At 41.0% G+C, this 27,957-nt stretch overlaps 1 protein-coding gene across 1 annotated transcript in view; it reads left to right on the forward strand.

The window, feature by feature from the left end:
- LOC149153930 (diaminopimelate decarboxylase 1, chloroplastic-like) overlaps positions 1-27,957 on the forward strand; it is a 157,724-nt gene that overhangs the window by 51,531 nt on the left and 78,236 nt on the right. Inside the window, exons 2-3 of the mRNA XM_089438914.1 lie at positions 8,794-8,968; positions 9,073-9,222. Of these exons, the coding sequence (XP_089295040.1) occupies positions 8,794-8,968; positions 9,073-9,222 (325 nt within the window). The remainder of the gene's footprint in view (positions 1-8,793; positions 8,969-9,072; positions 9,223-27,957) is intronic.

The following is a 27,957-nucleotide window of genomic DNA, read 5'->3' on the forward strand; positions in this document are numbered from 1 at the left end:
GTTGTTCTGCCTCAACAAGCTGATACCTCTGCTCTTCAACTTCACTCCTGGAGATGTTTCTAATCAAGGAACTAATATTCAGAAGTTTAAGTAATAATGAATGTACAAAGCAATCTTTAGCAAACTTTAGGAGGGATTTAATTCTTTCCAGTGTTGATAATATCGATATCGACAAAATATTAGTGAGGGTCCAGAAAACATCTTATCGGCAATATCGGCAAAATATTAGCAAATATCGGCAAGCATACAAAATGCATAATATATTCATTTTTTCATATTTTTAAACATATAAAGCAATAACAACATGAATTAAGCACATTGGCACATAAATATGAAGAAAGCACTGATATATATGATGTCAAATAGAAATGATACATCAAAGGCGATACCAAATCCTGTTGATCCCTGATAATTGTCCAATCAAGGACTCAAATGTGAAGAACCAATACAAAATAACATCACATATATAAAAGTATCTCATCATCATGAGTTATATGTAGCAAAACAAATAAAACTAGCAGCTATCTATCTGAAATCACTGCCCTCTCCCCCTTTTACGGGAAAACATGATGGGCTGTTTGCCAGGCCTGCCCCTAGTAGTAGAAGGCCCTGGCCATGGCCCTGCCTCTGCACCTAATGTCAAATAATGAGTGCTAGGTATGGAGCTGTGCTCTCCTATATCTATAGCAGATGGTGTTGATGCTGATGCTCCCACAGTGTCCTCCTCCTCCTCCTCGTGTTGCTCCTCCTCCGAGTCCTCCTCCTCTTGCTGCCCCTATTCTAATGGATCATCTGGCTCTAACCATGAAGGTGACTCCTCCAAGATGGGCTCCTCAGACTCCACCCTCCACTGAGACAATACATCAATATTGTCTAAGGAAATGGCATCTGGATCCATTGGTGCTTCTATTTGCTTCACTCGAAGTTGGATATTGTAATGCACATACACTAAATCATTGAGGCGTGTGAACTCCAACCTGTAAGAGTGTCAAAAAAGCTAATGAGTTTTGAGTCTTGAATCTTGACAGTTGAAGGTCATAAATTAAAAATTAAAAATTATAATAAGTGTAATTGCTCAACTGAACGCTGGAGCTCAAAGTTATACCTGTTGCGCTTTTTTGCGTGTATTTTCTCAAATACACTCCAATTGTGCTCACACCCTGAAGAGCTACATGTTTGACTCAAGATTCTTATGGCCAATTTCTGCAAATTTGGTGCCTTTGCACCATAGCTTCGCCACCAAATATCTACAACAAAATAAAGAATTAAAAAATTTAAAAACTTAAATCATAATTAAACTTTCAAATAAAAGTTAAATAATTGAATAATAAAAAACTAAAATTATAAGTAAGGAAATTCTAAATTGAAAATTCTAATTTCTAATGAGCGATGACTTGTCACTTACGTGGCATGAAGAGGGTGCTTTCCCTAATAGCATCATCAAAGCCAAATAAGGCAACACAATCCCGATAAAACTGTATCTTGCGATTGATTTTGCTACGAAGCTCAGGATCAGGGACCATCCTATGAATACAGGAATGGAGCCCTTCCATCACCTCGCTATCAAAATCAAAGCCGCATTTTTATGAAAATGTGGGGTTGAGGAAGAGTGCTGCTGCATGAATGGGTCGATGAAGCATCCCTGTCCACCGACTATCATTCACATCCCATAACATCATATGCCTATCAAGGCCAACAGAACCCTTGTTTGCATAATAAGAACGAATGGCCTCCTTGGCCCTATCCATGGCCTCGTACAAATAAGCCATTGCAGGCTTCTCCCCATCTACCAATCTCAGAACCTTTACTATAGGTTCACTAACTGAGCATGCTTCTTCTACTCCCTGCCAAAATGTGTCAGAGTACACCATTTTTGCAATGTCTCTCCCCTATATCTACAATTACGCCAGTCATCAGAAACAAACATTTGCTTCAACTCGAACTGACATCGAAGCAAAGACTGAAGAATAATAAAGTTTGTGGCAAAATGTGTGATTGCAGGACGCCACAACTCCTTGTTTCTAGTGAACCTTCTCATGAGGCTAAGAACAAAAGCATGGCTATCAATAAACTTGGGGACTCTCCTAGCCATATCAACCACCTCCTTGATGAAGGAGAGTTTCCCCATATCCTCAAGCAACAAATCGATACAATGTGTTGCACACGGAGTCCAAAACAATGTGCGATGCCTCTCCATAAGCATCTTGTTAGCAGACACATAATTAGCTGCATTGTCTGTTATGACTTGCACCACATTCTGCACACCAATTTCTCGAATGAACCCATCAACCTTCCTTCTTGCCTTCTTAGAACTTTGTTCTTTAATGGCTTCCAACGCAACTACCATTTCAGCAGTGACTTCTTGAGGGCAATGTTCACAACATTCCACACCATTCCCAGGAATTCTAGCTAGGTGGTATTTTAGCCTGTTTATGCCCACATACATTGTGGCATTGCAATAATTGCACTTGACATGGTGGTCATTACTGGGAATGAGTCGGATACAATGTGCCCATGCCGGATCACGATACTTTTTACTACCCTTCGGTGGCATGGAATCTGGAAGAAAAACAAATATAAAATTATAATTATTGAGAATTATTGAAATTTGAGGATTTTAATTTTAATTTATAATTTTTGAGAATTTGAGATTTTTCGTTTAATTTAATTATAATTATTGAGGCTCTGTGTGCGGTTGAGAAACTCAGCTACAGGGCCTATATGTTAAAATTGGCAACTAGGGCCAAACTCCATGTGGGTCATCTTATTTATGGCAACTGATCTTTTTCTTGGATCCCTCACATCGAGAGGTGTAGGATTGATCTAAAGATCATCTGATTTCGATAAGTATTCATGGAGATATGAATTTATTTTTGTTATGGGACAATTCGTCAAGGTTGGCCAACGACCAAAATAACCCCCTCATGTGCTCAACATTTTAGTATAAAAGGAGGTGACTTGATAGTCATTTCTACACACACTTCACTTTTGATTTCTCTCCACTTGTTCTGGGTTTTAGTGGCAAGAGAAATCTAGATGATGAAGCCCTAGATGTAGGAGGATGCCCTAGCCGCAGTCCTAAGGAGGATGATCTAGCCGCAATTCAAGGGAGGAGACCCCTACTTCTATACGCTGCCCAACCTGCCCTCTACGCTGCCTAAAGGAGAGATATAGCAGGCCTATTCATGCTGCCCAAATACGCAGGTGCCCTAGCCGTAGTTAGGAAGACAGGCCAGCGAGTTTGAAGGGACGTTTTCAGGTAACAGAGTGCTGGAAGGAGGGCCGAAGTACCATGCTGGAGGGCCGAAATAGTAAGGGACTGATCTGGGCTAGTAGACACAGGGATTCCTCCTGAAACAGGCCGAGTAAGGGACTGTTCTGTTGTGATTAGGACGCAGGCCTGTAGGTGCTGTTTTGAGGGTCAAACATAGAGCTGTAGGTGCCTCCTCAAGCAGCGAGGTCACATAACTTGAAGAGGAAAGGAGGCCGCATAATTTAAGGTGTGTTTTGGGCATGACTATTGGGTTGCTGTAGGTTACAGTGGGAGCCCTAACCAGTGACCAAAACACTGCCCATAAACAGAAGTGCAGAAGTATGGTAACTTGTGCTTTGACTTGTTTGATTGGAAAGGTCTCTTCATTGATGAGGAGATTCTATATACTGCCACATAGGAGCAGCAATGACTAACAGTGGGACAACAATGCTAGTAGTGTGACAACATGGTGCAACAATGTCACAAGGCATAACAATGCCACATGACAGCAGCAATGGCAAGGTACAATGGGACAACATGACAAGCATGGTGCTGCAAGCACAACGGGACAACATGGCAAGCATGGTGCAGCAAGCACATGGGACAACAATGGCAAGCATGGTGCTGCAAGCACATGGGACATGCAGTATGGCAACATAGTTCAACATGCCACATGGGACAACAGTGTGGCAACATGGTGCAACAATGGCACATGGGACAACGATGGTACATGATGCAGTACATCGATGGGTACAGTCATGATTAGTGAAGCATGATGAGATGCAACATAGTGATGATGGGTGCAACATGGTGCAGCACAGTGAGGTGCAGCATGATGATGAGGAGCAACACAATGATAGGTGCAACATGGTGATGGAGTCACCTGGGAGAATTAGTTGAAGCAACATGTCTTCAACTACCTCATGTATCATCTACTTAGAGATGATCTATGCTCTTATTTACATAAGTCAAAGTGTTCACTTCTGTTGTATATGTACTATCTCTCTCTCTCTCTGTGCTGAACTATTGAAGAACATATAAGAAGAATTGATCAAGCGTTTCCCCGCATTGAGGTTTGTCCCTGGCTAGCGCCACATCCTGTGTCCTCTTGTCTTGGCTTGTCTTCTGCGATCTATGTTTATGTTCTATTTGCAATTTACTTTAACGCTGATGTGATTGCTAATCTGGAAAAGATATTGAGCTAACTGTGAAAATTGAAATAAATTGCTCTAAGCATAGAACATACCTAAAATTAACATGGTATCAAAGCTGAGGTGAAGACAAAGCCCAAGCAAGAGTGAAACAACAATCACTGAAGACAGTCGGGAAAGGACAAAAGGATCAATGGGTCCCTCATCCCTCTTCAAATTCACCAAGGGTGAAGTCGAAGCAGAGAACATTATCAGAATGGCGCAATGGAAGCTTTTGATGGCCTACCTAAAGATCACTTCAATGGGAAGTACAGATCTAAGGGTGGAAGGAAAGGCAGATGCCTTGTTTGTAATAAGTTCGGCCATTATGCGAAGGAGTGTCCGAATGGCAGGGACACATCACTTGATGAAGAAAACAATCATTCTAGGGACATCTTCAATGATCGAAGGAATGACAGGTAATGCAGGTCATCAAGGAAATAGCTGACTCTTCGAAGAAAGCAAGGAACCCCAGGTATGAAGAATCAAATGTTGTTTCTGATAAGATAAAGAAGCATTATCTTATATTGGCCCTCTCCTCTAGACTCTTTGGGAATCTAGCTTATTGATTGTAGTGCTTCAAGGCACTTCATCGTTAGAAGGGTGCTCTCTCTAATTTGGTAGAGATGGAAACACTCGTGGGATTATACTTGGAGTCAATGCCACCTATCTCGGAAAGGGTGTAGGGAATGTTACCTCTCAATTGAATGAGGGTAACTCGATTCATTTAAAAGAAGCTCTTTATGTACCTGATCGCAAGAAGAACCTGGTGTCCATTTCGGCAATGGAAGTCAAAGGTTTCAGGGTGGCATTCATCGATGGAAAGGTATGTGTTTGAAAATTGAATTTTCAAAGATGCTTTTACTCATGGCCCAGGGTTGGCAATTTGTATCGAGTTGCAGGATGATCCATTGGGGACCATGTGAGTTGTCACATCTCATCTATAGCACTGGAGGTCTACTTATTATGGGGCCCTACCTGATGTGAGTCAGATGGTGACAAGGATGCCTGAATTCAAAAAGAGCATGAAGGTACATGTCTGAGATGTACCAAAGGAAAATCTTACAAGGGGACCATTCCCCTCATGTAGCAGGTCCACTGGTTTGGAACAACCCGAGGGGTTTGAGATTCATGATCGGGAATCTCATGTATGCAGGTGGAAGAAAGCCCTCTATGGCTTGAGGCAAAACACCCCGGGCTTAGTATGAGAGGATTGATAACTGTCTGATGAAGCTGAGATTCACTAGGAGTGAAGCCGATCCAAACCATTGCTTGAAGGTTGTGGATGATAGACCTCTCATACTAGCACCTTATGAGGATGACCTCTTTCTGACAGGTGCAAACCCTCTCATTTGCAAAATTAAGAGGGAGTTGGATTCCGGATTTGGAATGGTAAACTGCAAGCCTGTGACTACCTCGATGGAGCTTAACTTTAAGAAGTTATGTGATAGTGATGCCGGACCAGATTTGGTAAAATGCCTCTGAGTTTCATAAACTCATTCGCATTGATGTTCTTGGTGAACTTCCGTCCGGATATATGTTTTGCAGTTAGCATGTTGGGCTCATATTTGGTTGAGCCTCACTGGATTGGTGCCAAGAATCTTCTGAGATATCTTCGAGGCACAATCTCTCATGGATTGAGATACATTGCCGGAAATGTGAAGCTGCATGATTATTCGAATGTTGACTGGGCAGGCAGTGTGGAGGATCGCAAGAGCACTTCTGAGCGCTGATTCTCTTTGGGTTCTGCTTCAATATCCTGGATGAGCAGGAAGCAGAAGTCGGTTGCTATAAGCACTGCTGAGACCGAATACATAGCTACGAGTATGACCACGTGTAAAGCTGCCTGGTTGCGGAAGCTCTTCAGTGAGTTGTTTGACACATGATGGATACCACCATGATCTTTTGTGTCAACCGGAGGGGGATTCGATTATTAAGGAATCCCGTATTCTATGATTGCTCCAGCATATAGACATCAGATACTACCTTATCTGGGATACGGTACATCAATGAGCGAGAAGGCTTCATCGCATTGTATTGATGTGCAAGTCGCAGACATTTTGTCAAAGCCCCGAGGAAAGGTCGAATTTGTGACTTTCTGAGAACGACTTGGAGTCGTTGAGAGACCCTCTTATGAGGGTCTTGCATCATGCATGATGCATGCATTGAGCTCTAGGAGCTCCGGGGGGCTTGGGGTAAGAGTATTAGAGTGGGTTGTATTTGATGTGAAAGGCTCAAAGTACTTCATACAAGCATCATCTTTAAATGTCTTTCTAGCTTATGATTTGTGAAGTTACTATGCTTAGATATGAGAAGGTTATCACAAGGCCCCATTAGGTGCTTCCAACCCCAAGGGGAGGAACAATTCCTAGGCTGACCCATTAACCAGCAGGCACAAGTGGTGACTGACATGGTAAGGGTTTACTTCATGGAGGATGCCACAATCTTTGTACTAGTTATGAGATCCTTGAGCGTTATGATGTGAAGAGGGAGTAATTGTGGGGCCTAAGTTAACCCTTTTCTTGACCTATTTTTACCACCTTTCTTGTGCCCATTTTTCTTTATTAATTTTTCTTTTTCTTTGTAGATATAGCTTGGGTTACAAGCTTTTACTGATTCATTATTTATCTGACCCCTTAAAGATGAAGCACTTCATTGCTCATCGGGGTGGGGATAATCAAAGTTCCTTTTATTTAGATAGCTTATGCATTAGCCAAGAACTGAGTGAGGGTAAATTAGTGGGGTAGAACTTAGTCTAGGCTTTCATTCACGCACTTTCATTTATCCCTACCAATCTTTTGCATTTTAATATTGTGGCACATGTTTTGTTTTTCTTTCTGTTGCATTAACCTCTTAGGACAGTTTCTAGGCCCCTACTCAAGAATGAGGAAAACAGGGAGCCAGTACTAGTGACAGATGGCACTCAACCTGAAGATGGGACGTGAATACTAAGGAGAGATGGAAAATGTTAAAGTATGGATTACTGTGGACACACAACATCAATTGGAGCCTCCTATTTGTGCCCCTCCTAGACAGTGAAAGAAAGGCCTCAAGGAAGGTCACACTGGACTAGGGGCAAATGATAACCACCAAGGTGAAGCACGGGAACAAGAATACAACCAAAAGCAGTCTATCATCCAATTCAAGCTGTGATTCATGCTAGAATTCCCTTAAACATTAAATGAAAGCACTGGAATACAAAAATGGTTAAAGTACCTCTTATTTGATGACCCACCTTCATCGATGAGCAGGCTAGATGAAATAAAGCACTGATCGGAGCACAGATGGGGGCCATCTGAGGCTAGCTATATGTGTGTCATCATAGAGCTGCTGGCTGGCAAGCCGAATCAATAGGAGAAAAATCTTCTCTGAGGGGTTACCTACTTGGTTGGGTAACAGTGAGTCAGTGACATAACAACTATTGCTTTCACACCTGCCATCAGTTGTAGATTTCTCGTGGTTATCATGTGAAATGGGTGAGGGGACTTGACAATTGATTGTCAAAACCCCACTATCCAGTATGTTCTTCGGCATAGAACTGGGTTGAATGTATAATTTTGTGGGCAAAATTTTAGTGGTAAGAGGAGTTGGTAATTTAATAAATTGCAGATTTGTCTTGATCATTGACTTTGGTTGTATCTGTTATAAGCCTTCAGTGAACGTGTCAGTGCAAGTCACCAATGTTATGAGAAATATGCTGTATTGTTTTTTTCAATTTTCAGTTTTTTTTTTTCTTTTTTTTCTTTCTGGATTTATACCATTGTTCTAACATCAGTTGCACAATCAAGAAAATTTTAATCCACAGCAAATGTGTTCGGACTTCCAAGTTACTAGAAGCAACAAGCTTGTGGCAATTGACGTAATACATCTAAGCTCAAAAATAGTTTATTATCTTGGAGTGAATCTCTATATATATGGTGAGATGACTTTGGATACCAATAGTATGATAGAATACACTTTGTTCATTGTTTGACATAGGACACATTCTTGAAAAATATATAGGGTATTTTTTTTAGGAATCAGTTCTAATCTAAGATGGAGTAAAAGCCAAAAGGATAAATGATATACATCTCTCTACTTAGGAAGTTCTGCTCAAGTTTGCTTTGCTATTAAAAAAGTTTTTAATTGTTTTTTTCAAATGGTGTTGAAGCTTATTTGAAAATGAAATTTATTTGAACAACTTTGTTGGTTGTATAACTACTTGCAATTATGGCATGAAAGAATAAAATAATGTTCAGGCGATGCTACTGACATTTACAATTGAGCATTGCTGTGCTCACCTATGGATGTTTTTCTGAAGAGTTCTTAGTTTCCTGAAATGTGGTGTTCATTTGTTATTTGAACAACTAGGTGTGTATTCAACGGAAATGGGAAAGTTTTAAGTGAGCTGGTTGTGGCAGCACAGAAAGGAGCATTGGTGAATATAGAAAGTGAGTTTGATATAGAACTTCTTGTGATGTCTGCAAGAATTGCAGGAGACAAGATTCGTGTACTACTTCGCATCAATCCAGATGTGGATCCTCAGGCAAGCTAAAGCTGAAATATTAAGCAGAAAAGAACAATATTCAATTCAATACTTTTGTTAGTTTATATATATGTAGACATACTTATTTTCTCATTTCTTTACAGGTGCACCCTTATGTTGCAAGTGGAAAAAAAAACTCAAAATTTGGCATCAGAAGTGAGAAATTGAAATGGTTTTTAGATGAAATAAGGAAATATAAATATGAACTGACTCTTGTGGGGGTGCATTACCATCTTGGATCAACCATCACAAATGTAATCCTTTGGCCTCTCCTTTCTCATTTATATTTCTAGCAAAACATGCATGATGCTACTTCTTAGATTGGAAATATAAATTTATTTTGTTCATTCAAAATTTGTTCTAACCTTTTTTTGAAACAGCTACAAGCCAATTTAGTGTGTTAATTAAATTTTCTTTCACTGGCTGGCTTGTTAAGTGTCACCTCTGAGATGATGGAAAGACTCGGTTATAAACGGTTCTAATATTATCAACTTGGATCAAATTTGAGTTTTTTCAGGTGTCTGTAAATGGCAGTCTAATTAAATTCATAATGAAGGATTACCCGTGTTGCACATGGTTTTTGAAGTAGTTGATTCAGATTCTGACATGTTAAGAAAAACTACTAGCATATGCTCGTCTCATAACTGGCTGGAGCATATAGTCATATCATGCAGCTACTGGGATCGTGTGCACTTTGGGAGGAGGGCCTTTATCCTTGGCGGTCAGCCCCAACCTGGCTGCTGTGGGCTCAGGATCAGCCAGAGGACTCGTGTCTGCTGATATTAGGAATGAAAGAACATCTTCTGGAGGTGGAGCACTTGCACCAGGTGCAAAAGACTGTCAGGCTGAAGAGGCTTAGAGTAGACACCGGTCGAATGTCTCCTCCCCGTTGAAGAACTGAAGCTACTGTAGTTTTTGAAGCACTTTTGAATGAGATATTGCTTCCATTCTTTTGGGTTGAGGTGAAATATGAACTGGAGGAACTACACAAATAATGTTGAATTCAGAAGGCTTTAGTTCATTCTGCTTCATAGGTGCTGCTTGTGCAGGCAAGGATGAGTGAATTATTGTTTGAATCAGGATGGGATAGATGAAGATTAGAGATGTTGCTAGGTGCTTGAGAGTGCCTCTCCTTGTTGAAATGTGAACCCTGCAAAGCCATCTGTTTCATATGTGTTTGTCTTTATAGGCTATTGCAGGTTGGGAGGAGTAAGCACCAGTGAAGAATAAAGATCCTTGAATTTATGCGGTTGACTTTCTTGGTAGCTGTCCTTCCAAATGACAAGGAATTAAGGGAGGGGGAGGTAAGTTAGTATACTTTATCATTCTTTTGATAGGCCTTGTGGAAGCCATTGTAGATTGTGTTGTGATTTTACCTGCAAGGAATATCAAGAATGATGTTGCAACGATCAATAGGTGCATGGAATCATAGTCGATTGTGTATATAAAAGGATCTATGGCAAAAGATATTGAGTACTTATGATTGACAAATGTTGGTTTCCTTGCTTCCTTGATACATCCAAGGTGGTACGGGTTGGGATGTGGTGTGGTAGGACGTTGTTACCTGCAAACTAGATGCTAAGAAACTAGGTCCTCTTGACCTCCATTTTCAGTGATCAACTGATTAAACTTGTGTTGATTTGACAACCATCACTAGAGAACTTCTTGATTGCTTGCAGAACAGTCCGTAGATATGAGAATTATTTAAGAATTTGAAGGTATGGGATTTGGTATATTTATCTCATTGCTATCAGCCTTGATGCAATTCATAAAATACAGCTTTGGCCTTCTTTGCTTACAACACAAGACATTTATGATTTGAGATAGGTTTCTTACAATAGGTGCAATAATTCCTATATCTCTTGTTTGGCTCGTTATTATGTTGCTCACTAGTAGTAGGAACAAAAGATGAAGAGAGAGGTATGAAGATCTTTACTGATTGTTGCTAATGAGTTGACATGAAGGTTTTTTGGTTTGTTTTTGAAATAATTTTGGGCATGGGCTTTTCATTTTAGAGCAATATGAAAAGCTTGCTTAAGAAATGATGTTGAGAAGATCTGGCTTGTAGTGGAGACGAGGAAAGAGATTGGCAACGAACACTAATGTGAAGTGCATGTCTTCTCTATACACGAGATTGTTGCTTGACTGCACATTCGATACACTCTTCTATTATGTATAAGTATATATGGAATTCAAAGAACCAAACGTGGCATCTACACGGTTAGTGTAAGTGACATGCAAATCTTGCATAATTGGATTTTCTAAATAATAGGGGAGTTTTATCACGAATATTCTTTTGTGACTGTTACCGCCCAAATTAGTAGGGGTCCTAGGAGGGGATCCTAAAGGGAAACTACTAGGTCAAGGGAAACAATGGAGCAATAGCCCACTGTCACCTCAGCTAATGATCCCTGCTCTTTACGAACTTTCATTGATGGAGGAGACCCGATATAAAGGCGAATCATTAGATGAATAGGTCAATAAAAGGATAAGGAGTGATTCCTAAGGCCTATTCACAAGAGAGACTCAATTGTATGGCTTACTTGCTCGAGAAGCAAGGTGATAGGCTCTCTAGGAAGGGCTAAAAGGATTCTTGAGGCTAGGGTTTGGGAATATATCTTGTAAAGATGATTCCTAGGCCTAGAAATCCTTATGGAGAATTGGTCTTTGTATGATCTTTGTGGAATTGGAGTTGTTAGGTTGCGGGACCACACGAGACCAAGTGGACCCAGAATTAGGTCAAGGAAGTGGAATTGATCACTCAAGGAGGGGCTTGACCTAATTGTGGAAGAGAAGAGGATCAATGGACAAATATTCTTGGAATAAAGTGCAATGATCCAAATGAGGTCACTAGCCAAGGGAAACCTAGGGCAAGAGACGATCCTTGGGCTAGGGCTTGCAATATCTCAATATCCCACCGTCGGAATTTCGTGAAATTTGGAGGGCCTCTAGAGGAAACCCTAGCGCAATAATGGGAAAGAGATCGAAGTCTTTTGATGGCTAGAACATGAGATAATTGATGCCCTAGGTGACCTATGGAGGCTAGGCCTAGAAAGAGAAGTAGAGGTGAGAAAAATATGCGTTTAAAGTGATCACCTATGGAAGGACTAGTGCCTTATCCTTTGGGGAAGATGGAGTTAGGAGAATTTATGGTTTGGAAGAGGTTCACCCAATCAAGGAGGTCTTCAAGCAACTTCACATGGCATTAGGGCATGGGAGCAGCTACTTGAGATCTTTACACTTCGATATGCAATAAATGATGACTTATCAAGGTATATTTTGACAAAATAACCTCTAGGAATATTCACCCATTCATACATGGCCCATGCAATGATGCAACGCTATGAAAGAACAAAATTTCCACAATTTCGTACAAGAAAGCAATAAATTTCAGACTTGTATAGCGAAAATCCCAGCAACATTCATGTGACAAAGTAGATGACAAGAATAAGCATGAAAAATATTACTTACATGTACAAAAGAGTATATCCAATCATCATATTATGCCAATAATGAAGCTCCAAGACAAGAGAAGTAGATCCAAACATCAAAATTCATCCATAACATCCAAATTCGTCCTCCAAAAGGGAATGCGAAGTTCACAAGAGCTACTAAATCCCAATCCAAGTGATGATGATTAGAATGAATCACCTCACTTCTATTTATACAATCACTAATGAGTTCGATTTTCCTAATTAGGCCTATTTGAGCCCCAAATAATAAAATAATATGCAATAATAACATTCCTTGGTGACAAGCCCACCAAGATAGCTAAATAATAAGGCTCTCAAGAGATTCGAATGATCAATAAAGTGAGTCGTTGGGCATTTGAGGAGGCATAATGAAGTCCAGAATGTGCCATGATATGAGAATGGGCCTCAAACATAGTGGACAAGAGGTTGGCCCCTTGTTTCCAAGAAAATCCCTATGGTACCCCCAAGTGGCTGTGAGGGGCACTAGGACATCCTCATGGGTCTCCAAGTGGATTGAAAATGCTTGTAAGCCATCTATAAGGGCTAGGATGACTTCATAAGCCCTCTATGGTGCTCATCTGGACCCCGGATCTGTTGCCAAGTGTATGATGGAAGTGTGGAGCCGGCTGGGCATGGTGAACTAGGTGCATCATCCTCATCCAAAAGGTGGAACACGAGCAATCAATGAGTGGTGTTGGGGATCCATGAAGTACTCTCTGCTATGGTGAAGGCCCATGGCTCTCAACGCTCACCCTGCAAGTGCCAACTGGAGGGCTAGGACCCTGTATAGGGAGACCAAGCCCCAAATGAAGAACCCCTGTAATCATGCATAAGATCCAATGTGTCCCCTTGCCGTCCAATACAACAAATCATTAGAATAATCAAGTAAAGAGCTTACAAGTAATGGAATCAATAGGGCACTTCATGGTGGCATGCCCTTCCATAGTGGAGTTTGGCATGTACAAGTGTCTCCAAGCTCAATAGGGGGGTTAATCAAGGACCCTATTAGGTGGTTTCAACCTTTAAAGGGGGTGACATGTACATGGTACATTCCTCAAGTGGTAGGTGGCAAATGATATAGTAATGGAACAAAGTGGGGATTAGGGGAATCATCCAGACCACATGTCATGGTACAAGGGTAGCTATAACAAGGGAAGCCCACACTTGGGTATATGAGTGTAGGAGGGAGAAAATCGTGGTACATGAGTTACCCAGACCTTTGTTATTCCACCCTTCTTCATATGCCTTTTGCCTTTGGTTGATTTTTCTTCATAATGGCTCGAGGCTCCAGGGGATGAGAGCGTGATGTGTAATATATAACAGTGGATACCCCCTTAAGGTGTGGTAGTTCATCGCCCACCAGGGGTTGGGACAGTCATGGGTTCCTTAATGATGGAGGGGGCTCGTCTAGGGCCTATTACCGCTCAAACTAGTAGGGGGTCCTAGAGGGGCACTTGCCAGGTTAAGAGAAACAATGGAGCTCAAGCCCACTGTCACCACCTCTATAACTTCCTACTCTTTACGAACTTTCACTGATGGGAGGAGATCCAATATATAGAGAATCACTTATGAAGGATAGGTCAACTAAGATGGATGTGAAGTGATTTCGGGGACCCTTTCCTAGGGGAGACTCAAGAATGGGACTTGCTTGCTTCTTAAGCAAGGTATAAGTTTTTCTAGGAAAGGGGATGAGGATTTAAGGGGTAGGTTTAAGGAATGTGAATTGTAAAGGAGCTTCCCAATCCTTGAAATCTTTATGGAACTTGGTTTCCCAAGTGGTTTTTGAAGAATTGACTTTGATAAGGTATGGGACCACACGGGACCAAGTGGACCTAGGCTAGGTCAAGAGGAGGGATTTTAGCAACCAATGATGAACTTGACCTAAACAAGGAGGAGAAGGGGACCAAAGAAATGATTTTCACTTAAAGGTGCAAAATGATCCCTATGAGGAACTAGCCTAAGGAAATTTAGGGCAAAAACCAATCTTAAGGCTAGGGCTTGGGATTTCTCACAACCCCATCATCAGAATTCCCTCAAATTTGGACCTAGGATACACACCAGCGTAGTAGAGGCCAAGAGATCGAAATTTTTCTATGGGCGGTTTGTCGGGAAAATGATGCCCTAGGAGCCCTAATGTGTCTAGACCTAGAATAAAAGAGAGGTGTAGAAAAATGATTCTTTAAGTGATCGCCTTATAGTATACTAGTGCCTAATCCTTTGGGGAGATTGGAGTCAAGAAGAATATGAGAATGGATTTCGTTTCTAGGTCAAGGAGGCTTCAAGGACAACTTTGCTTGTCATTAGGGCAAAGGAGAGTGACCTTAAAAGCTTTTACACTTTGTTTTGCAAGATAGGATGGCTTGTCAAGATAAATTCAACCATAGAATTATCCCTAGGAGAACTCGTTCAACATACGTGGCCCATACATAGAGAGATGCTATATAGAAACAAAATTCCACTATTTCGCAGTAAATGCTTGCAACAATTAGCCCTAGTATAATGAAAATATCATCATCAATGCATGCGACAAAGTAAAAGAAGAAATAGCATTAAATTTGTAGTTACATGTAAGAGAATATATCCAACCATCAATAAACTTGCCAATCAAGAAGCTCCAACATAAGAAAGGATAATCCACACATCAAAATTGATCCATGCTCCAAAATTTCGTCCATCAAGAAGGAATAACGAAAATCTCTAGAGAGATACAAGTCCAAACCAAGTGACGATGAGAAATGAACGCTCATCATTTGTATTTATACACTCCTAAATTAAAACCACTCTCAAACATCTCGAGTCATTCATGGTAATGTTAAAAATTTAAGTAAAAGGATGAAAATGAAAGATAAAGAAAATGTCACATTTACTTTAAGAATTTAACATTACCATTGATTGCCAACATTATTAGGGTTGATATGTGTGAATAAATGAGAGGGGAGGCATGCTTTTTGTTGAAATTTGGTACCGGAGGACAGGTGGTTCCCTTAGGCTTTGATCTTTGGCCTAGGGAAAAGTGTCCAAAATAATTTAATTTTTCTCCTAAAGTGACTTTATAATTTTATAAAGTTAAATCTAATTTAAAAGTGACTTTAAGTGATAAAGTTACTAAGTCTAATTTTAAAGTGAATTTTATAAAGTCAATGAAAAATTAGAAAGGAAAAGTGACTTTGGAAATAAATGACTAAGTGGGTCTTTATTAAAGTGGGGTGAATTAAAAAATAAAAAGTGAGATTTAATTGAGCATTTAATCTCAGCCTTAGATCTCAATCTATTTCAGCGATTGGATTTAGGAATCACCCAAAAGTCACTTGGGGTTAGATTAAAGGAGGAAAAGGTCATTCATTATTTCATGAGCAGATTGAGAGAAGGAGAGCAAGAGAGCAAGGGAGATTTCTGGACAGTGAGCTGCGGAGTTTCAGCAGAGCGGAGTTTCAGTAGTGGAGTTTCAACAAGTCTGTACAGCGGAGTTTCAGCAGGGCGGAGTTTCAGCAAGGCGGAGTTTTAGCAAGGCTGAGATAAGTTGTAAAAGTTTGCTTGCTGATTTTTGCTGAATATTTCTCTTACTGTAAAAAGGCATTTTCCAGAAATAAAGAAGAGCTCTCAAACTGGTTTTCCCCAAGAGTTGTAGGGGGTTTTTCCAGGGTCACATTGACCAAAAATCTCAGTGTTTAAATGTGTTTTAATGGCTGTTTATTACTGCTGATTTTTATTTCTGCAATTTCCAGCATTCTATAAAATTTCCAGAATTTGTGTTTTCAGCAAATTTATTTTTTCCAGCTTGTTAAATGTATGGTTATGGGAAAGGGCATTTAACTATACGGGAGAAATAAGGAGAAACTGAAAACCGGGATGGGAAATGAGAAATTTCTACATGGTATCGGAGCTTGAGTTCTGAAGGACAGTTTGGGACAGCAAAAGGAAAAATTACAGCTGCTGATTTTTCACTCAGAAAATTCCAGCAAGCTGATTTTTTTCATAAACAACAGTTTTATCTTTACTACAGCAGTGCTATTTTTCAGTTTTAGGACAGCAGGATGTCATTGGGATTGAGGGTGGAGGATAGGCTGGATGGGCATACAAATTACAGTGTTTGGAAGGAGAGAATGCAGAGTATTTTTGAGGAGGCAGAAGTCTGGGATATCATGGTGCATACCACACAGAACCCTGTTGTTGTGCCTACTGATGCTACTCAGTTGACAGCTTATAATAAAAAGAACAACAAGGGTAAGATGCTGATTCTAGACGGAATCAAAGACCATTGCATTCCTCACGTGAGAGGAAAGAGCAATGCCCATGAGATGTGGACAACATTGTCCAATCTCTACCAGAGTACTAATGAGAACCGGAAGATGGTCCTGAAGGAGAAGCTGAAGAACATTAAGATGGGTAATGATAGTGCAGCTGGATATCTCACAAAGATTACTAATGTGAGAGATGAGTTGGCAGCGATTGGAGAGGCCATTCCACCCACTGAGTTGGTGCGGATTGCAATGGCCCCCCCGTTCATGGTTGAACTTTGCTGATGGGGTTTGTGCACGTGAGACCCTTCCCACATGGGAGAGGTTTTGGGATGATTGCATTCAGACAGAGATCAAGAAAGGTCAGCTTGGGGCAGCCAAGCCAGTTGAGCAGGATGAGGATGTAGCACTGGTGGCAGGAGGCAAGAAAGGCAAAGGTAAAGGTAAACAGGGGAACACACAGAAGGACTATTCCAAGGTGAAGTGTTGGAATTGTCAAAAGATGGGACACTATGCAGTTGTGTGTCTGGAGAAGAAGAAGAAGAAGGGGAAGAACCAGGACGTGGCAGCTTCAGCAGAGATTGAGGACTTTGCAGGTTGTTTTGACCGGGAGTTTGCGTTCACTACGTGTGAGTCCTCTAGTGTAGGATCACCTGCCACACAGGTTCAGAAGGAGCATGTTTTTCCCTCGATTAGCGGAGCATCTTCAGGTATCTGGTATGTGGACAGTGGGGCTTCACGTCACATGACAGGAGTCCGTGAGTACTTCTCAGAGCTTTCAGAGAGTGGCACTGATATAGAGGTAGTACTCGGTGATGACAGAGTTGTTACAGCAGTCGGGGTGGGGACACTGACATTTCAGAGGGAGTCCAAACCTCCCTTGAAAGTGTCAGATGTTCTTTATGTGCCAGGGATGAGGAAGAACTTCATATCCGTCTCAGCTTTGGAGGACAGAGGATATGAGGTACTGTTCAAGGGAGGACAGGTGTTGATGTATCCCAGGGGCACTCCAGTTGATTCAGCTAGAGTGATAGGTGTACGCCATGCAAAGGTGTACAAGTTTGCATTCTAGCCCCTTTTGGCATTGAGCAGTAGTACCGACAACAAAGCTAGCAGTTCTAAGCTGTGTGAGATTTGGCACCGCAGGATGGGACATATGTATCATGGAGCCTTGAGGACATTGCGGGAGATCACTACAGGTGTGCCAGATTTCAGTACTGATCACTTTGATACTTGCGGAGGTTGTGCGATGGGCAAGTTTGCCAAATCCCCTTTTCCCAGCAGTGACAACAGAGCGACTGGGATACTTGATTTGATTCATTCCGATGTGAGCGGTCGGATGTCTCATGTTTCCTTGAGTGGATATGAGTACTATGTTTTATTCATTGATGATCACTCCAGGAGGACCTGGATTTATTTTTTGAAGACCAAGAGTGAGGTCTTCAAGCGGTTTCAGGAGTTCAGAGCTCTTGTGGAGACACAGACAGGTCGAAAGATCAAGTCCCTAAGGTTGGACAATGGAGGAGAGTACACCCTTGGAGAGTTTGTTGACTATTGTGCAGAGGCAGGCATTAGGAGGGAGTTCACTGTTCCTTACAACCCCCAGTAGAACGGGGTTGCAGAGAGGAAGAACAGATCCATCATAGGGGCTGCCAAAGCCATGTTACATGATTAGGGGTTGCCATTGTTCTTGTGGGCAGAAGCCTACAACACAGCTGTTTACTTGCAGAACAGGAGTCTGCATCGTGCCTTGGGGCACATGACTCCAGAGGAGGCTTTCTCTGTGAAGAAGCCTGATATTGGTCATCTTCATATCTTTGGATGCATTACATACTCCTATATACCCAAGGAGAAGAGGACCAAACTAGAGCCCACCACAGAGAAGGGTATCTTTGTGGGATACAGTGAGACCTCAAAGGCCTTTTGGATTTACATTCCTGCACAGAGGAGAGTTGTTGTCAGACGGGATGTGAAGTTCGAGGAGGACAGGGCCTTTAGGAGGTCACGTGAGTTAGAGTATCTGGATCAGCCAGACCCTCAGCAGCAGTTGAGTCAGTCGCAGGGATCTAGTGGGCAGGGATCAGGAGGATCAGGAGGTACATCTATGAGGATGTCAGGTCTCTCAGTGAGCAGTGGCTCACCGAGCCAGAGGGGTGGTCCTCCAGGCAGCATGCAGAGCAGTTCACAGAGCAGTTCACTAGGGAGTCCATTGATGGACAGTTCACACGGTACTTCAGCTTCTACAGGTTCAGGTGCAGGCAGGAGGACAACAGACAAACAGTCAGGAGTTCAGGCTACTGATGGTGATGAGGAGGAGTTTCATTCTCCTATGGGAGAAGCATGCTCAGGGAAGAGGAAGCCCAAGTGGCTTCAGGACACCTTGAGAGATGCCACATCTGTTGTTGAGCCGAAGAGGCCGGTCAGAGAGAGTAGACCACCTGAGAGGTTTTGTAGCTATATGGCGATGGTTACCAGCATCCTTGACTCTGAGCCTTCTAGCTATGAGGAGGCAGCTAGCCAGCAGGTCTGGAGAGAGACCATGTAGGAGGAGTATTCTTCTATCATGAAGAATGATGTTTGGGAGGTGGTGCCAAGGCCTGAGGGCAAATCCGTGGTTACTTCCAGATGGCTTTACAAGGTAAAGCATGCTGCAGATGGCAGCATTGAGAAATTCAAAGCAAGGTTTGTGGCTAGAGGGTTCTCCCAGGTAGAGGGAGTTGATTATGAGGAGACCTTCGCTCCCGTGGCTCGATATACTTCGATTCGCTCCATTATATCGATAGCAGCAGAGATGGGTTGGAAGATCCACCAGATGGATGTGAAGACCGCATTTCTCAATGGCTTCATACAAGAGGAGGTGTACATTGAGCAGCCACAGGGCTTTGAGGTGCATGGGAAGGAGTCCCATGTGTGCAGACTGAAGAAGGCCCTTTATGGCCTGAAGCAAGCTCCCAGAGCTTGGTACTCCAGGATAGATACATATTTGCAGGGGATGGGTTTCACAAAGAGTGAGGCAGATCCGAACCTTTACTTTATTTTGATTGGTGAAGAGCCTCTCATTCTGGTGTTGTATGTGGATGACTTGGTCATTACAGGTGCAGAGAGACTCATAGAGCACTGCAAGAGAGATCTTGCGACGGAGTTTGAGATGAAGGACATCGGCTTGATGCATTAATTTTTGGGCTTGGAGGTGTGGCAGGAGGAGGGGCATTTCTTCTTGGGGCAGGGGAAGTATATTGTGGACATCCTTAGCAGATTCCACATGGAGGATTGTAGACCCATGTCGACACTGATGATCACCAATTGGAAGAAGCTTCATGCTTCGGATTCCGAGTTGGTGGATCCCACATTGTACAGGCAGCTGATTGGTTCCTTGATGTATTTGGTCAACACTAAACCAGATATCTGTTTTGCAGTCAACACGATGAGTCAGTTTATGTGTGAGCCTAGGAAGGTTCACTGGGTGGCAGCAAAACACATTTTGCGGTACTTGCAGGGGACAGTGGATTATGGTCTGGACTACAGGCAGGGAGATGGAGTGAGATTGGCAGGATACACTGATTCTGATTGGGCAGGTTGTGCTTTTGATAGGAAGAGCACTTCAGGGTGCTGTTTTGGGTTGGGTTCAGCAGTAGTGTGAATTAAAGTGGGGTGAATTAAAAAATAAAAAGTGAGATTTAAATGAGCATTTAATCTCAGTCTTAGATCTCAATCTATTTCAGCCATTGGATTTAGGGATCACCCAAAAGTCACTTGGGGTTAGATTAAAGGAGGAAAATGAGGAAAATGTCATTCATTCTTTCATGAGCAGATTGAGAGAAGGAGAGCAAGAGAGCAAGGGAGATTTCTGGACAGTGAGCTGCAGAGTTTCAGCAGCGGAGTTTCAGCAGAGCGAAGTTTCAGCAGAGCGGAGTTTCAGCAGTGGAGTTTCAGCAGCGGAGTTTCAGCAGGGCGGAGTTTCAGCAAGTCTGTACAGCGGAGTTTCAGCAGGGCGGAGTTTCAGCAAGGCTGAGATAAGTTGTAAAAGTTTGCTTGCTGATTTTTGCTGAATATTTCTCTTACTGTAAAAAGGCATTTTCCAGAAATAAAGAAGAGCTCTCAAACTGGTTTTCCCCAAGAGTTGTAGGGGGTTTTTCCAGGGTCACATTGACCAAAAATCTCAGTGTTTAAATGTGTTTTAATGGCTGTTTATTACTGCTGATTTTTATTTCTGCAATTTCCAGCATTCTGTAAAATTTTCAGAATTTGTGTTTTCAGCAAATTTATTTTTTCCAGCTTGTTAAATGTATGGTTATGGGAAAGGGCATTTAATTATATGGGAGAAATAAGGAGAAACTGAAAACCGGGGTGGGAAATGAGAAATTTCTACACTTTTAAAGGCTTGGAGGGGTTGTTTTTGGAGGGAAACAACCTCTAGTTTCCCTCAAAATTGCTTCAAAAGCACAAAATTGTCGTCCTGGAAATAAACTGATCGGTATATGACGGAACTGGCCGATTTATGGGAAAACCAGCTACTTCCATCATAAACTAGCGGGTTTATGGCCGGTTAGGTCCATAAACCCTAGCCTGCAAGGTTCAAAACTAGTTTTTCCACCAGTTTGATGGCTTAGCATAATGAACTGACTAGTTTTGAATACTATGCTACATATGCCATAGTTAAAATTGCTAAATCTATCTAGAAATTTTTCTTCTATATGGTATGCAAAATTGTTTTCGTTGAATGCTTTAAGAGAACTTCGAGTTGTGCATCTCTTAAATTTAAAATCACTCTAAAAATGAAGCTACTAGGGTTTGTAAGTTGATGCCCTTTCCATTTATCCTCTTTAACAAGGTCGTCCTCTTTGAGTTTTCCCTAGATGACTCCATTGCCCATTTAGATCAAAGAACTATTCTAGGTGATGGTGATCAAACCCTCTAATTTTACTAAATCCTCTCTCCTCCTTTAAATTCTAGGGTTAAGGTTTCTATGAATATTGCTAAAAAGTAATTTTGTTTGATGTGTCATTGCTCTCTTGGCAGGAATTGCATTAAATAGTTGTCTAAACACAAAATCTAGCATTTAATGCAAACTAAAACCCTATTTCTAAGGTTGATGCCATCATTTTATTACTATGCATATTATAACCATAAAAACTCCATTGCAAATCCCAAATTCCGCATATCTAATTGATAATATTGATCCTTTGTTGATTTATCATTGTGAGACTGTTTCTTGTGGTTGTTATATGACATTGCATGCCCTATTATTGAAAATTTGTAAACCCTAAATTATAATAACCCTCTAATTTGCTTAATTGGTCTAAGGATAGAGTCCCTGAACTTTGGTGAAGATTATCTTAGCCTGCCCTCTAGGCTCCACAGGTACCCTATCCCAATCATTAGACTTCATCAATCACCTTGAACCCTCCTTATTGAATATCCTTTAGGTGGTTTTTATAGGGAAGCCTTTCTTGTGTTTTAAATACCACTAAATAGTTGGAGAAAGGTTGTTGAGGTGATAGTAGTAGCCAATCTCTTGTTGCCTTGAGTTTTGGAGCTGCTTAGTGGGGCTTTGCACTAGGTTTGCTAGATTTTGTGGTAGCAATCCTTATACAATCACAATGTCCGAGGGTACAATTGCCATGAGTTGTAAACCTTATCTTTGATGAGGTGTTGCCATGATCTGCTAATGAGTTTTTAATGAGATCTAAATCTAGAATGGTCAAATTGATGTACTATAAATCAATGTTGAATAAAATCGGCGAGGGTTCGAAAAACAAAAAATCCATAAAGATCAGAAAAGATCAAGAAAAAACATTGGCAAAATTAAAAAAATACAAAATTATTCATTTTTTGTCATTTTTTTAGCATATGATGTATTCACATCTAATAAATGCATTGTTAGGTACATATGAAAAGAAAACTAATACATAAGATTCATAATATGCCTTGTGCTACATCACACATCAACAATGAATCATATCTTGAATCTCGAGTCCTGACTTAGCCATAAAGTATCAAAAAAAAATATAATAAATGTGTCTCATCATCATGAGTCATCTACAATGAAATTTCAAATTAGATACATAAACTACTAACTATTGATTTCATGTGCCCCTTTTGTGGGAAAAGGTAAAGGCTTTTCCTCTAGAGGAATAAGGCCTTGGGGTTGGCATTAAACTATGATACCCTCTAGAAGAAGAAATAAAAGGTAGACTATGTCCACCTCCTTTCTCTCCCTTGTCGCTATTGCCTCCTCTAACTAGTCAAGTGTGGATTTCATGACAACCTCTTAGCTTCAACCCTCCATGCAGCAGTGGTGTTGATCCCATCATGAGATGGCCTCCACGTCAGGTGTTTTTTGAAGTTGCCTCACCTTCATTCGAGTATTGTAGTAGATGTAAACGATGTCAATAAGCTGTTGGAACTCCAACTTGTATGAGGGTCATATAAATTAATAATTATAAAAATAATAAATTATCACTTATAATGAACTCAAATTTAATTTAAATTTTTTAATCTGTTGTGTTTCTTGGTATGTATTTCTTCAAATACACTCCAATTGTGCTCGCATTTGGAGGAGCTACATGTTTGGTTGAGCACTCAAATGACAAGCTTTTGGAGATTGACTACTCTAGTCCACCAAGCATCTATAACAAATAAGAGAAACATAAGAAAAAACACTAAAATTTGAAATTTAAAGCAAAGTATGAAGAGACAATGAAATTTGAAACAAACTAAAACTTACATGGCATTCTGTTCTTCCTATTGTGGATAACAGTGTCAAAGCTAAATGTGCCACTTGCCATCCTATATATCTCCATTTCTTAAGAAATCTCTGCACATTCTTTCGGAGATGGCACCATCTTATGAACACAACTAAAGATTCCATCCATCACCTCAACATCAAATTTGAAACCAGAGGAGTAAGAAAATATGGTGTTGAGGTAGATCATTGCAGCATGGATGAGACGATGGAGTGTCTTGTTCCATTGTACATCAATTACTCTTCATATCAATTGTTATTTCTCAAACCCTTCATCAACCTTATCCTCATAATAGGCACAGATAACTTCTTTGGCCCTATCCATGGCCTTATACAAGTAGTCCATTGCGGGCTTGTCTCAATCTGTTGACACCTAATCATCAGGATTGGGTGAATATAATGTAAATAAATAAATAAGTAATACGAACAGTCATTGGGAGATGAAGTGAACAGTCTCTACCTCATGTATATAATAAGGACCAACCTGAAGGAATAAAATATAGAATCAATTTTGCTTTGAGGAGTTACTGCTTGGCCTGACATGGTATCAGAGCCAGCTCCCAAATTAGTTGTAACTCCCTTTTGTCTACTGTGATCTTTGTCTATTGCGCAGTCTGTCCACTGCCTCTCTGCATGCCTACTGCGCAGTCTATCCACTGTTTTCTTGCTGCCTAAATTCAGAAACCATTACTGCGCGGCGGGACGATTGGCTGCATGGTTTTCCGCTGTTGATCTTGACCGCCTGTCTTCCTCACCTGGACAACAAACTCAAATGCTCTCCTGCTCTGTTGAAGCCATTTCATAATCCATTCATAATCCTATCTGCGTGAAGCCATCTCCATTGAAACTAGAACTATCGCAGCATATATTTGATTGATCGCTACCCCAATCCGCCGAACGGTCTCTTGTTGCGTGGCCCCAAGAGCCATCTGCGTGATAGTTCGTTCCTGCGTGGAAGGGCACCAATCCTGCGCACAAATTTAAGTCGGACCACATCCAACAACAATTTACACGCCGTTGCTGTGAATTATTTCCTCTACCATTACAGACAGACATGCGAACCTGTATCACTAACCTCTCTGCATGGTTTTCTCTGTGACGGACATGGAGACCAGAGAGAGAAAGCACTCGAGATCGATTCCCGCGGTGGAGATGAAGAATGGCAGATAAATGTCAATTCGGGCGTCAGGGGATCTTGCATCTTGAACGCTGCTCCGGTTATTGAGTTGGCATATCCGTTGAAGAAAATTAGTGCTGCGTGAAGGACCACTATAAGCTCGGTGTTGGAAGGCTGTTGGTATCACGCTGCTGGAACGTTGTTGGAACACTGTTGGTATATACCTCTGTTGTTTTGGCATTGTATTAACGCTGTTTTGGTATGCCATACGTTGAACGCTGTTTTGGCATTGTATTAACGCTATTTTGGTACGCTATTCATGGCATGCAAAATGTGATTAATGCTATACGTTGAACGCTGTTTTGGGACATTGGTAAGCCATGTAAAATATGTTAAATGCGTATGTGAGTTGAGCCATGCGTTGAATGTACATGGTATATTGAACTGTTTTGGTACGCTGCCTATGAAGCGCTGTCCTATGATGTGAGTCATATTAGAACTATATTTTTTTCCCATTAAGAGTAAAAGTTTTGCAGCAGAAGTTTTTTTTGTTACAGTATGCATTCAATCATATCCATCGTGGGAATAGCTCTGACTGGCAAAAAGAACTATCCTGAGTGGTCTTGGATGATAAAACACACGCTCATTTTCAATGAGTTGTGGAAAGGAGTGTGTGTTGGAGACAGAGACAAAGAGCCAGAACAGCTTACATTAGACAAAGAGCTCGTCATTTGGGAAAACAAGAACAGCAAAGCTTATGCATTAATTGCAGCATCTGTAAATGAAGAGGTGAGTCGCCATATTTCACCATTTTCAACTGCTTTTGAAGCCTTACAAAAGCTGAAAGAACTCTATGACTCACATTCTGCACTTGAAGTTGTTCAACTCATGATTAAACTCTTCACTCTTGAACTGAAAAATAATGATCCTCTTGCTCTTGCATCTAAAGTAAAGTCTATAATGCATGATATCAAATCCACTAAGGTTGAATTGGATATTCCTCTTATCGCTTTTCTCAAGGCACTTTATCCTACTTACTCCAATTATCTTGAGTCATTGCAAGCAAATGGAAATCTCAAAGATATCACCTTTGACTCTCTTGTGAAAAAGTTTGCTGAAAGAGAGAAAGCTTTTGGAAAGAAGACAGCCCCTGAATCTTTTGAAGAGGCTGTGTGCCTTGCTCATAAAGAAAAGCATCCTGCTCAAGATTCTTCAAGAGGAAGAGGTGGTCGAAGAGGAAGAGGAAGATATTTCAGAGGCAGGGGGGGCAGACACTCTCAAGGAGAAAAGACAGATTTGCACTGCATACGCTGCAAAAGAAATGGATCACATGATGCCTCTACATGCAAGTTACCATGGGACAAAATTGAGCAGCAAAGAAACCAACAGAAAGGTAAAACTGATGATACAGATAAAGGTAAAGCACCTGAATCCGCTCACTATGTTGTGGCACAATGTAATATTGGAGTAAATGAAGATTTATTTAATGCTTCACTTGCTTCTTGGAAAAATGATTGGTTGCTTGATTCAGGAGCAACCTGCCACATGACTCATAGAAAAGATTTTTTTTGAAGAATTCACTGACAATGTTGATGGAAGTATACTTTGCAGACCAATAAAAAATCAAGCCATTAGGGCTTGGCACAATCAGGCTTAAACTCCCTGGTCTTCCAGACTTTCTTCTGCATCATGTTCTATATCTCCCACAACTCAAGAGAAACTTGTTGCCCTTGGTTCACATCCGCCAGCAAGGTCACTCCATTCATATGTTTGATGGCAAGCTTGAGGTAAGAAAAGCATCTGACCACTCACTTGTCATGAGGGGAATCGAAGAAGAAAGGCTGCTCAAGCTACAAGGTACTTCTGCTCGTGCACAACATTTCTCATACAATTCTCATTATGAAGAAGGTACACTTCCATCAAGTTTATTATGACATGCTAGATTTGGACATTTGAACTATGACAACCTTCGCTTGTTGAAGAAAAATGGTGTTGCTGGTTTGCCTACAATTCCTAGGAAATTTAAGCAATGTGATGCTTGCATTCTAGGAAAGCATAGCAAACAGTGTTTTCATGATTCACATTCAAGAGCACATAGAAAACTTGAACTCATTCATTCAGATTTATGTGGTCCAATGCCTGTTCCTTCTGCAAATGGAAATAAATATATGATGACATTTATTGATGACTACACCAGAATGTGTTGGGTTTATTTATTGAAGAACAAATCTGATGCTTTTCAAACATTCAAGAACTTTCATAAATGGATTGAAAATGATGCACAATCTCATATTGGGTCTATTCGCACTGATAATGGAAAAGAATACACATCAAATGAATTTGAAAACTATCTTCGCCAACATGGGATCAAACATCAAACAACTGTGCCTTATAATCCCCAACAGAATGGTGTAGCTGAAAGAATGAATAGGACAATCTTAAATATGGTACGATCCATGCCCTTCTTCAAAAATGTAAAGATAATGTTTTGGGCTGACGCTGTTCTATGTGCTGCATATATAAAGAATAGATGTCCATCTAATGCTATTAGAAACAAGACTCCATATGAAATGTGGTATGGACATGTTCCTTCGGTAAAGCATCTCAGGGTCTTTGGTTCCACCTGTTATGCCTTGATACCAAAGGTACATAGAAACAAACTTGGTGCAAGAAGTCGTAAGTGTATCTTCCTAGGGTATTCAAACACCTCCAAAGCATACCGTCTCTATGATGAAGTAAATAAAAAGTTTGTTGTATCTAGAGATGTAATTTTTCTTGAATCATCCAAAACTGACAATGTTGTTGAGCGGCAACTTGATCGCTTGGATAGATTCGCAAAAGCAAAATCATTTCAAGAATTTGATAATCAGATTCCACATCTTGAAGGGGGGATTCCTATACTAGATCAACATGTGGAATCTTCTTCTGAAGAACACTCTCCCTTGCATGAAACTCCAACAACAAATGATGCTTTAAGTGATGTGATTGATAGAATTGGGAGACTCAATCTTGATTCAGTCCCAACTCAATCAATGGAGCAGCCTGGACCATCTGAGAAAGGTCCCCCAAAGTGGCTGACAAAGACACTTGAAAGTGTTCATCCTGATGAGGTTGGAAAGATAGGAACTAGAAATTCAAACCGGCAAAATGGAGGTGATGTAGATGACTCTAATTCACCTGTTGATATGGATGTTTCTTATGATTGTGAATTGAACTTGTCTACAGATTTTGAACCAACTTCCTTCAAAGAAGCTGCTTCTCATGATGAATGGAAAGAAGCGATGCAAAAGGAGTATGATGCCCTCATAAAGAATGGCACTTGGAAGCTGGTTGATCCTCCATTAGGAACCAAACCAATTGGCTGCAATTGGGTCCACAAGAACAAATATAACGCTGATGGCTCACTTGACAAGCAC

Source organism: Pinus tabuliformis, chromosome 9 (genome assembly GCF_031772625.1).
Source record: "Pinus tabuliformis cultivar Carrire ecotype Pingquan chromosome 9, CPIR1, whole genome shotgun sequence".
Taxonomy (NCBI): Eukaryota; Viridiplantae; Streptophyta; class Pinopsida; order Pinales; family Pinaceae; genus Pinus; species Pinus tabuliformis.